The 11644-nt window shown below is 62.6% G+C and overlaps 1 protein-coding gene across 2 annotated transcripts; it reads left to right on the forward strand.

Moving 5' to 3' along the window:
* Nucleotides 1-2294: 2294 nt before the first annotated feature.
* Nucleotides 2295-11637, forward strand: SORT1 (sortilin 1). Of its 2 annotated transcripts, none has more exons than XM_069771961.1 (20): nt 2295-2517; nt 4287-4346; nt 4592-4665; nt 4799-4901; nt 5049-5213; nt 5457-5530; nt 5736-5785; nt 6066-6193; nt 6321-6465; nt 6836-6991; nt 7173-7279; nt 7594-7696; nt 7784-7952; nt 8093-8283; nt 8591-8780; nt 8907-9023; nt 9211-9319; nt 9585-9691; nt 9956-10079; nt 10201-11637. In XM_069771961.1, exons 1-20 carry the CDS (start codon nt 2302-2304, stop codon nt 10213-10215), a joined length of 2403 nt encoding a protein of 800 aa, XP_069628062.1. In that variant the 5' UTR covers nt 2295-2301; the 3' UTR covers nt 10216-11637. The 2 variants fall into 2 exon arrangements, with proteins under 2 accessions (XP_069628062.1, XP_069628061.1); XM_069771960.1 differs by having other exon boundaries at nt 2296-2517; nt 6063-6193.
* Nucleotides 11638-11644: the final 7 nt, after the last annotated feature.

Consider the following 11644-nt stretch of genomic DNA (forward strand, 5'->3'; position numbering starts at 1 on the left):
CAGCATTACATTTGACTGAAATGAGTAACTTTCCTCTTGGTTCAGCACTGGGGATCGTCTGCCAGTCTCTGGCCGGTGTTTCATCCCTTGGCAAAGCCAAACAGTCACAGCAAACAGCGGCTGATCTCGCATGTGCCAGCCTCTACCTTTTGCAGAAGGGAAAATGCCAGTCCTATTAATTTTTTTTTTTTTCCCTCTTGCTGTTGCCAGACAGGTGCAGGAAGCAAAGCCAGGTCCTTATGGCTGGAAGATCAGTCCTTGGATAACCTCAATTTTCAGAATAACTGAGTGCCCTCCTCTCGGAAGTTCCTGTTGTGAGTTTCCCCTCTTTCCATAACAGTCTAAAGGAAGCAAATTGGATCATCAGGTGATGCTTGAGGTCATGGGATGGGTTGAATACAACACCTATACCTGCAGGTGGAAGAGAAAACAACAAATAATTAGTTGATGAACCTTACCCTCTGGGGAGACCTTCCTTGTAGCCTAAATGTGGGGAAACAAGCCTGACTTTGGCTCTGCCTGCGCAGCTTTGGAGCGCAATGCTTGGTCTCTGTGCCATTCCTCATCCCTGCAATGAATTTGAGGCAGTGATGAGGGTGGCTCTGGCGTGGGAGCTCACCTATCCTGAATATCCAGCAGGCCAGGATGATATCCAGGGCACCAACCCAAGTGTCACCCTCATAAAACCACCGTGTCAGTGAAACTGGGGCTGCTATCAGCTGTTGTGTTTATACATCTTGCATGTACACCCTTTATCCTTAAGGTGCTTCAAAGCTTTGTATCATGTCAAAGCTTGGTTGTGTTCCCTTTTCCTTTGGGAAGGAGACTGAGAGATCTCCCAGCTGTTGTAAACCACCCTGCCCCATGGGGAACCCTGCTGTTCTGGGAGGTAGTGCTCTTTTTAGGTTTGTTTGTGTCCCAAGAAACACAAAAAGCTAATTCTTCCTGACATGGCACTCAGCAGAAAATGGTCCTTTATGCCCTGCCCTCATCACATGGTTTGCTGGTGGCAGCATCACATGAGAGCGGCTCCTCTGTAAGTGAAAATCGAGGCTTTGTGTTCCTTATCTGATCCGTCTGTGGCAAGTGAAAAGCCTGAGCTCTTTCCAGACAGACAACAGGCTAAATGTAAGGGGGGGGGTGGGGGTAATAGAGCCCTGTGCACTCGCCTCCCACCTGGGTGTTTGATATCTGCCCCTTTGCTCGCTTTCTGGGGTTAGCTGAGTGATGCCCCTGGGGCAGCCTGTCGCAGAGCTGTGTTTCCTTGTGCCTTTCACACATCAAACTTCCAGATTGTCTTTTTTTCAGGGGGGCAGAGGAAGGGGGAAAGAGGCGGAAGGGTGGCACAAGAGTAAACTAAAATGAAAGTTCCCTTTTTGTGAAGGAGAAGGCAGGAGGGTCTGAAGGGCGAGTACAAGCCTCGCTTGGGTGTGGTGGGAGGTTTAAACCCCCCCCCAGCGAAGCTGGAGGCACCATGTGCCGGGCCACAGAGCTCCCGGTCCCCATCCCTGCCATCCTCCTGCCCTGAGCCGAGGGACACCCACCCACCCTTTTGTGGCCCTGGGGGTGCTGCCAGGGGTGTTTCTTGCTTCATGTATTGCACCAACACTCCCCGGGGAGGGCAGGGCTGCGCTCCACCCCGCTTGTGCAATGTGGCAATCGTGCAAGGGTGTAACTGGCACGGGGCACATAAACGCTCGGCTCTACCCAAGGGAAACCGGGGGAGCCAGCCCCGGGGGGGGCGGGGACATGCTGCTGTCCCCTGGGCACCCGCAAAACCGGGTGCTGAGCCCAAAACCAGCCTCAGCCCCCCCCACCCCCACAGGCCTTGCGCTTCCCGCCCCCCGGACCCCCTTTCTCGGGGGCTTCGTGCCTCGCCGGGGGTCCCCGCACACGTGAGCGGCTGCACCTTGTGAATGGGCCGGGGTGGGCCTGGCGCGCCCCCGGCTACCTGTCGCTTCGGCCAATCAGAAAATCGTTGCGGCGCTTCGCCTCGCCGCGCCGCCAATCAGAGGGTTGTCGCTAGGTAGATTAGAGCCCGGGGTCAAAAGAGAGAGGGCGGGCTCGCAAACCCATCGTGCAAGCGCCGCCGGCCAGTCACGGGAGGAGGAGGGCGGCGATTGACAAAGGAACGGGCTAACCAGAAGGCGCGGGGCGGGGCGGGCGGGCGGGGAGGCGTGCCTCCGCCGAGAGCGACGTCTCCCGCAGCCAATCACAACGGGGGGCGCTGCCCGGGGGCGGGGCAGGCGGGCGGGCGGTGGGCCCGGGCGCGGGGCGGCGGCGGCGGCGGCCGGAGTCGCCATGGGGCCGCGCGGGGCGGCGCGGCTGGCGCTGGCGGTGGCGCTGGCGCTGGGGGCGGCGGGGGCGGCGCTGGGGCTGCGGCACCGGGACCGGGCCCGGGCCCGGGCCCCCCGCGGCGGCGGCGGTGGCGGCGGCGGGTTGACGGCGGCGGCGGGCGGCGAGGCCTGCGGCGGCCTGCGCGGCGTCCCGGCCGCCCTCGGCAACAACACGCATCAGGTGAGCCGGCGGGCGGGGCCGCGGGGCCGCGGGCCCGGGGAGACGGACGGACGGACGGACGGACAGGGCGACAGCCCCGAGCGCCAGCGGGGCGAGGGAGCGAGGAACCCCCAGGAGCTACCGGGGGGACCGGGGACCCTCCGCCCCCCTCCTCACTGCTCCCGGCCCGGACAGGCGGACAGACCCCCCCCGCCCCGCCCCAGCCGGCGCCCTGTGGGCTGGATGGACGGACAGACAGACAGACACACACCTCCGCACCCTGTGCCCTGAGAGTGCCTGGTGCGGGCAGGTCATTTCTTGAGGGGGCGGGACGGACAGATGGACAGTCAGACAGACAGACATCCTCCCTAAGTGCCCTGGGATGGACAGGCGGACAGACAGACATCCCCCCTACATCCCCTGGGATGGACAGACAGACAGACAGACATCCTCCCTAAGTGCCCTGGGATGGACAGGCGGACAGACAGACATCCCACCTGCATACCCTGGGATGGACAGATGGACAGACAGACAGCCTCCCATATATCCCCTGGGACGGACAGACAGACATACATTTCCCTCTGCATTCCATGGGATGGACAAACAGATGGACAGACAAACATCCCCCCCTTCATTGCCTAGGATGGACAGACAGATGTTTTCCCCTACATCCACTGGGATACACAGACAGACAGACATCCCCACTACATGCCCTGGAACAGATGGACAGACAGACATTCCCTGCCTCTACATCCCCTGGGACGGAGGCAGACCCTACTCTCCCTGTGCCAGCTGGAGCAGGACAGGGCAGACTGACAGACGTTCCCCTAAGACACAGGCAGAGAGACACTGCCCTGCATGTGCCAGCAGAGAGGCACCTGCTGCAGTGGGATGGGCTCCATGAGCAGGGACAGACAGACAGACAGACACCGGCCTGACAGTGGGTGGGTGGCAGAGCACCCCTTGCCCCCCTTAACCCCCCAGCAGGGAGCAGACACCCCCTACCCCACCCACCCCTGCTGCCCTGAGCCCCCACAGACAGACGGACAGGGCAGACGGACAGACAGACAGCACAGGGGGATCCTGACCTCATCCCCCCCACCGGGACGGCTGCGGGTTGAACATTAACCCCGGGGCTGGCACCGTTCCCGGGGCGGGGGGGCCGGATCTGTGCCGGAATCTGCTGGCTCTCAGCCGCCGGCTGCGCCCGCTCCGCCGGCCCAGCTGGTTGCTGGTTGCTGCTGGGTGGTGGTGGCTTTGCCAGCCCAGTTTGACCAGTCCCTTGACTGGTCCCACACCAATTTGCATTTCTTTCCCCTTTTTCCCTTCCCTTCACCCCCACCAGCGCCGTCCCCAGGCCCCCCGCGAGTGTCCCCAACTGCTCCCACCCCACTGCCAGCTCCCGTCCGGCCGCTTCAGTCCAAACCAGTGTCCCCCAGTGCCACCGAAGGGGTCTCTGGCTTGCAGGCAGCTGCCCGGCACCCTGCCTGCTCCATGACGGCTGAACGTGGGCTATGGGAGCCTTTTCTAGCATCTTGGGGGGGGGTCCCAGTGCGGCAGTGGAGGGAGGCACAGTGGGGGCTGAGTGGAGCAGAGGGGACCCTCCCGCACCCATGTTGGTGTCACCTGCCTGGGTGGGTGGCAGGGGAAGGCGCTGGGACCCTGGTGTCCCCCGGGAGGGGGTGGCCATGGGGTGTGCTGCAGCCCTGCCTTGCTGGGGAGGGGGGGGTCTGGTGCTCGTCCCCCCTACCCCAGGCGTAAGTGTGCTTTTGCCATCTCTTCCCTTGCAGTGTGTCTTCGACGACCTCAGTGGCTCTGTGTCACTCTCCTGGGTGGGCGACAGCACGGGGGTAAGCACTGTGGGGGTGTTGGGGGGGGGGCCCCCCCAAAGTGGCTGTGGTTCCCTCTGCATGGGGGACAACAGTGGCCCCCTCCTGTGTCCGAGGGGCTGTGGGGCTGGTGGGACCTGAAGTAGGGATAGGGGGGTCTCTGGGGAGGGGACGGCCCTTCTCCCTGGGGGGAGCCCATGTCTTGGGGCAGGGGGGGGCCTTGGAACTCCAGGTGTGACCCTGCCTGTCTGCCTCTCCCTGCCCAGGTCATCCTCGTCCTGACGACGTTCCAGGTGCCACTGGTGATCATGAGCTTCGGGCAGTCCAAGCTCTACCGCAGGTGAGCCCCCCCACCCTCAGAACCCCGCAGGTGGCACACCGGGGACTGGCACGCACGGTGGGTTGGGGGTGGGCTGGGAGCAGCCCCCGCGTCCCCACGCTGGCTCACTGCCCTGCCGATTCCTCCCTTCCAGCGAGGATTATGGGAAGACCTTCAAGGACATCACCAGCCTCATCAACAACACCTTCATCCGGACTGAGTTCGGCATGGCTATTGGCCCGGAAAACTCGGGAAAGGTAGGAGGGGGCGGCGTGCCAGGATGCCAGTGAGCCAGGACCACCTGTCTGCGCCCAGCAGCCCCCCACTTCGGGCTCGCCAGGTTGCAGTGTTTTCTTGTTTTGGAGCTCCGAGCACGGCTGAGCCCCCTCCTTCCCCGCACCCAGGTCATCCTGACAGGCGACGTGTCTGGTGGCAGCCGCGGCGGCAGGATCTTCCGCTCATCCGATTTCGCCAAGAATTTTGTCCAGACAGATTTGCCTTTCCACCCCCTGGTGCAGATCACCTACCACCCCCAAAACTCCAACTGCCTGCTGGCCCTCAGCACCGAGGTGAGGGCCAGGGAGCCAGAATGAGACCCTGGCTGGGGATGGCTAAAGCTCTTGGTGGTGTTTCCCCAAGGGTCGGCCGGATCGTGGCCATGTGTCCTGGGCTCCATCCCCGTGCCTGGAGGAAGCGTGTGGTCCCAGGATAGAGGGCGGGGGGGGTGGACACATGGTTGGGGATGGGGATTTGCAGTCCCAGAGTTGCTGGGGGGTGGTGGTCGGCCATAACCAACCTCTCGGCTCTTGCAGAACGGCCTCTGGGTCTCCAGGGATTTCGGGGAGACATGGGAGGAGATCCACAAAGCCGTCTGCCTGGCCAAGTGGTGAGTGGCTGCCCACTTTTGCAGGGTGGGGAGGATGATTTTGGGGGGGGCAATCACAGCCTGAGCAGGCAGGGGGATCCCTACCCACCCACCCAAACCCCTCAGAGCGATGGGATGAATTTGCAGGTGCTGACATCCTGGGCCACTGTGTCCTACCTGCTTTCGGGTATCCCCCCCCGCCCCACTCTGTCCTTTTCTTCCCCAGGGGTGCGAATGACACCATCTTCTTCACCACCTACCTGAACAACTCCTGCAGTAAGTACTTCTTGATCTTGAGTCACGTCTCTGGGGTCCCCATTACTTGGGGGGGTCTCCGCCGGGGTGGGGGGGCTCTGCAGGGGCAAAGCCTCCCCACCCCAGCAGAGCGCCCCACAGAGAGTGTGGTGGTCCCAGCAGAAAAGCTGGGAATATCCAAAGCTGGGACACTAGAGGGGGACATATTGGGACACTGGGGGGGGACACAGCTCCAGCGGCAGCTGACGAAGCTGGAGGAAGCTCCAGGCTCGTTAATCCACTGTCCCTTCTTCTTAAGAAGCTGATCTGGGGTTACTGGAGCTAAAGAAAACCTCCGACTTCGGCAAAGCCTTCAAGGTCATCGGCACCAAGATTTATTCCTTCGGGCTGGGAGGACGCTTCCTTTTCGCCTCCGTTATGACAGAGAAGGTCCTTGTCCCCCTTCCTGGCACTGACGGAGAGCAGGCAGCGGTGGCTCATCCCTGCCTGCAGCTTTCCCCAGCATCCCCTTCCTCCCCCTGTGAGGACGAAGGATGATGATGTTTTGATTCCTCAGGGTACCACAAGGCGCATTCATGTCTCCCTCGACCAAGGCGAGACCTGGAACATGGCCCAGCTCCCCTCTGTTGGGCATGAGCAATTTTACTCCATCCTGGCCGCTAATGATGACCTGGTGTTCATGCATGTGGACGAGCCAGGCGGTGAGTGGGACAGGGCCATGTTTGTTGGGGACAGGGACATGTCCCAGGGCTGGGGAAACAACTGGAAACCTCTCTGCAGCAAGCAAGCCAGCTCCTCACCTGAGCACAGGGCTCTCCATGCAGCAGTAGCTCTCCTGTGCCCTGGAGGAAGGACTTTCTTGTTAAGGCATCACTAATTAGCAGGCTGCTTGCTCCGGTTTGCAACGTGAAGGGACTGTGACCGTGCTGGGTCCGCTTTGCGGCACTCGGGTTTCTCCTCATCCTGAGACGCCCCAGGAGTTCGCTGGTGCTGATGCCAGTCTGTGATGGCCCCGTGGGAGCAGCCCCCCGGCCCCCCCCCCTCACTGCTGTCCCCATGTCTCTCTTGCAGACACGGGTTTTGGCACCATCTACACCTCTGACGACCGCGGCATCGTCTACTCCAAGTCCTTGGAACGGCACCTCTACACTACCACTGGTGGGGAGACCGACTTCACCAACGTCACCTCGCTGCGGGGCATCTACATCACCAGCGTCCTCTCTGAAGGTGGGCGGCCACGTCTCTGTCCCTGTCCCCCCCAGCGGCCCTGAAACTGGGGTTCTGCCTCCCAAGGGACGGGATCTGGGACCTGGGGTTGCTGGAGGGAGAACGTGACCCCGTGCAGGGGGGGCGAGGACGTGCTGGGCATCATCCTGACCCCATCAGCTCTTCCTCCTCCTCCCACCAGACAACTCCATCCAGTCCGTGATCACTTTTGACCGCGGTGGGGAGTGGGTGCCGCTGCGGAAGCCCAAAAACACCACCTGTGACTCCACGGCCAGGAGCAAGGAAGAGGTGGGTCTGTCCCCCCCTGGGGGGGGCGGCCCTGGTGCCGTTCCCCTGGGTATCCTCCATCTTGGCTCTGCCAAGGGGATGCTCGGGAGCGAGCGAATCCATCCTGCAGCTCCCACCAGCGATGCTGAGGGCGTGGGGCCAGCCGTGTGTGGGCTGTGGGTCGCACCATGGGGCTGCATGGCAAGCCCTGAGCAGGCTGGGGGGTGGTTCTACAGGTCGCTCCCCAGCATCCACCAGGAGTTAATGGGTGAATCCGCCCCCTCCGTGCCCTGTCCCCATGGGCTCCTGGACGGGCTCTCCTCTTGCACTTGCAGTGCAGCCTCCACATCCACGCCTCCTACAGCATCTCCCAGAAGCTGAACGTCCCCATGGCTCCCCTCTCCGAGCCCAATGCTGTTGGCATCGTCATCGCCCACGGTACCGAGCCTCGCTGGGGTGGGTGGCGGGGACAGAGAGCCTGTATTCGTGTGTGTGTCCCCAACTTGTGCTATCCCCCTCTTCCAGGGAGCGTTGGGGGGGCCATCTCGGTGATGAGCCCCGACGTCTACATCTCAGATGACGGGGGCTACACCTGGGCGCGGATGCTGGAGGGGCCGCACCATTACGCCATCCTGGACTCGGGCGGTCTTATCGTCGCCATTGAGCACACCAGCCAGCCCGTCAACATCATCGAGTACGTACAGGCTCCCCTTGCTGCGGAGAGGGGGGCTTGCTGGTTTTTTTGGGGATCGCCCAAGCAAAGGGGGGACTGGGGGGTGCTGCAGGAGGTGCCTCCCGGACCACCTGGGTGCTGATTGACCCCTCATGTGCCAGGTTCTCGACGGACGAAGGGCAGTGCTGGTATCGGTACGCTTTCTCCAAGGACCCCATCTTCTTCACTGGCCTGGCGTCCGAGCCGGGGGCTCGCTCCATGAACGTCAGCATCTGGGGATTTCGGGGGAGCTTCCTCTCCCGCAAGTGGGTCTCCTACACCATCGACTTCAGCGAGCTGCTCAGCAGGACCTGTGAGAGCTGCTGGGGACAGCCGGGGGCTGGGGACAACCAGGGCCGGGGACAGCTAGGGCTGGGCTGGGGGATGCTTTTGGCCCCAGCCCTTGGTGCGGGTGATGTTAGCAGTCTTCCCCAGAGGAGTGTGGCCTTTGGTCCCCACCGTGGGGATGGTGTGACGGGGAGAGCGGTCGTGATTTCCACGCCCTGCCAGTGGCTCGTGCTGGGCTGCTTCCCCGCCCAGAGCAGCGTTCTGCTGAACACCGCGGCGGTGCCGTCCCCCGGGGACCCCTCGGCCGTGCCGCTGAGCCCTCTCCCTTGCAGGTGAGGACAAGGACTACACCATCTGGCTGGCGCACTCCAGCAATCCCAGCATCCCCAGTGACGGCTGCATACTGGGCTACAAGGAGCAATACCGACGTCTCCGCAAGTCCTCGGTGTGCCAGAACGGCCGGGACTACATGGTGACCAAGCAGCCGACTGTCTGTCCCTGCACACTGGAGGATTTCCTCTGGTAGCCTCCATCTTCAAGTCTTCCACCTTCTTGTCCCCGTTTTGGACCAGATGTTACCCTCCTTTAGCCTGGCTCCCGCTGGGTCCCCGAGCAGGGTCTCATCTCCTTTTCATCTTTTTCTTGCAGCGATTTTGGCTACTACCGCCCAGAGAACCAGTCCATCTGTGTGGAGCAGCCGGAGCTGAAGGGACACGACCTGGAATTCTGCCTCTACGGCAGACGGGAGCTGCTCAAGACCAGCGGGTAAAGCTCAGCCGGTGTCGATGCTGGAGCCAGGGTTGGGGAGGAACAGGGTGGAAACCCCAAATCCCTGAGGAATCCTTCACCCCACACCCAGAGGGGACAGATCCTGCCCCATCGCCTTGGTTCGGGGCTGGCAGTCCCTGGGAAGCAGCTGTGGGGTCACCAGGTGTCCCCTCCCCATCTCCAGGTATCGGAAAATCCCTGGGGACAAGTGTTTGGGAGGGGAGAGCCCAAGTCGGCAGGAGACGGACATGAAAAAGAAATGCACCAGCAACTTTCTCAACCCCAGCCAGCTGGTAGGTGACAGTGACACTGGCCGGGCGCAGTGACAGCACTGGGCATCGGGCCATCTCCTGCCTGTACCCGTGGAGCCAATAAATTTATGATGGGCAGGACTGTCCTGCCTAAATCTGCCCAGGGCCTCTTGCCTGCCTGAATCCTGGCTGGGTGCTGCAGTGACTTTGTGGCTTTTATCCCCCAGGATAAACCGGGGTGCTGGTTGTGTTTGGGGAGGGGACGTTGGTACCCCCCAGTTCTGGACGCTTCCTCCTCTCCCTGCAGGCAGCATCCACCAGCTCTACCCCCATCATCCTGGCCGTTGTGGCCGTGCTGCTCATCACCGCCATGGCTGGAGTCCTCCTCGTCAAGAAATATGTCTGCGGGGGCAGGTGAGGAGCTGAGCCAGGGCTGGATGTCCGTCCCCCCCTCACTGTAGGGCAGGGATGACACTGTCCCTCCCCAGATCTCTCGGCAAACCACCCTCCCCCAGGCTGACTTTGCACTGGAGAGGCTGCGGAGCGCCCACGTGCCCCGGTGCTGCTTTCACCCAGCTCCACTCTCTGCAGGATGAGCGTGTCCTTGCAGTGGGGGGGCTTGGTGGAGGTACAGGCAGCACGGTTACTTGTCCCGTCTTCCCCCCCCACTCCTGCCAGGTTCCTGGTCCATCGCTACTCCGTCCTCCGGCAGCACGCAGAGGCCAACGGCGTGGAGGGGATGGACGCACTGGACCCCGGCACCCCAGCCAGCAAGGGCGGGTACCACGATGACTCCGACGAGGTGAGCGTGGGGGTCCTGGCATCCCCCCATGGGGACCCCCCCCTTCCAATGGGTCAGCTGGGAGGCAGGACGGGGAGCCATGCTGGGGACAGCTGTGGGTGACGGTCCCATCTCTCCTCAGGACCTCCTGGAGTAGCAGCACAGCAGCGCCGATGCTGGGGACACCGCTGCGCAGGCAGGGCCCCCCCCGTGCAGGCAGGGCCCCCCTGCACCCACTGCCTGCTGTGGCCGGGGGCGGCTTTGCTGCTGGGGGGCACACACACGCAGGGGTTTAACTTAACTCCAGTTTAATATTTCCTTCCAGCGTGGGGGGCTTTTATGGTCTTTTATTTTTCCCTTTACTGGGCTGTTTTATTTTAAGGACAACTGAGTAGGAACTGCCCTCCCCCGTGGGGAGCAGCCTCCTGTCCCCCCCTCTGACGGCAGCATCGTTCCCGGGGTGCTGGGGATGAGCCCCGAGGTGTTACCGCTGCTGAGGGGGGGCTTGGGGGGCAGCAGCTAGGCTTGCCTGCAGCTCCCAGCCCCGCTGCCTGTTTCTTCTCCAAAGCAATATGAGCTGGGCTGCTGCCAGGGCCCCCCTGGCCCCCCCACCTTGGGGGGGGGGCCCATGGCTGTGGGGTAATGGCCCAGCGCTGGCCCCCCCAGTCTCCCCCCCACCCCCCCGGGCTGGCCTTGGCCGAGGGAAACGCAGCAATAATGAATTAAAGCTTGAAGCTCTTTACCAAGGGGCTGGTGAGGGCTCAGCCAGGCCATCCCCCAAGCCGGCAGCGGTGCAGGCAGGATGCAGGCAGGGTGGGAGGGGCTACAAGCAGCACCCCCCCCCCGCATGGTGGGTCGGTTCTTCGCTTGCCCCCTTGCTGTGCCAGCCCCCCACCCCCTTGCCCCCTGCCAGGTTTTGGTCCCAGCACTGTTACAGTCTCCTTACACTGGAAATCCCCTTCTTTTCGGGGGGGGGGGGGTTTGCACCCCACGACAGACCCCCCCACACCTCAGCTGAGGTGTGGGGGTTTTATCTGACTCCCCCCAGCCAGGGTGTGGGGGCTGTGCCTGCCCCCCCCCCCAAGCTAGGTCATGGGGTGCAGCGGGATGGGGGTGCAAGAGGATGGGGGGGTGCAGACACCCCCCCATGCCCCTCAGCCCCTTGCGACCCACCATGGCTATTGCGATACGGCTGTGCTGTCATGACACATGGCTTCTGCTCTCGCCCCAGCGACTGTGCAAAGCCTGCTGCCCACCCCCCCCCCGGCACGGCACGGCACAGCACAGCACACCAAGCGCCGGCAGGATGGGGGGGCCACGGCCCCAGCACCCCTTGCATGTGCTTCAGTGTCTCCCTGGGACTCGCCTGGGGACGGGGACGGAGCGTAACCCCCCTAACTAAAAGCCATAGCCCTGCGCCCCCCCCACCCCGGCCCCCTGCCCCAGCCTTGCTGGTGGCGGGGGGGGACCGAGGCCAGTGCAGAGTCCTGTAAATAAACCTGGATGTGTTATAACTTTGTACTGGTATTTTTCTGTATATTTGCAATATTTGGGTTATTAGAAATAAAGCCAAAACGGACCCTGTG

Source organism: Haliaeetus albicilla, chromosome 26, assembly GCF_947461875.1.
Source record: "Haliaeetus albicilla chromosome 26, bHalAlb1.1, whole genome shotgun sequence".
NCBI classification, from domain to species: Eukaryota; Metazoa; Chordata; class Aves; order Accipitriformes; family Accipitridae; genus Haliaeetus; species Haliaeetus albicilla.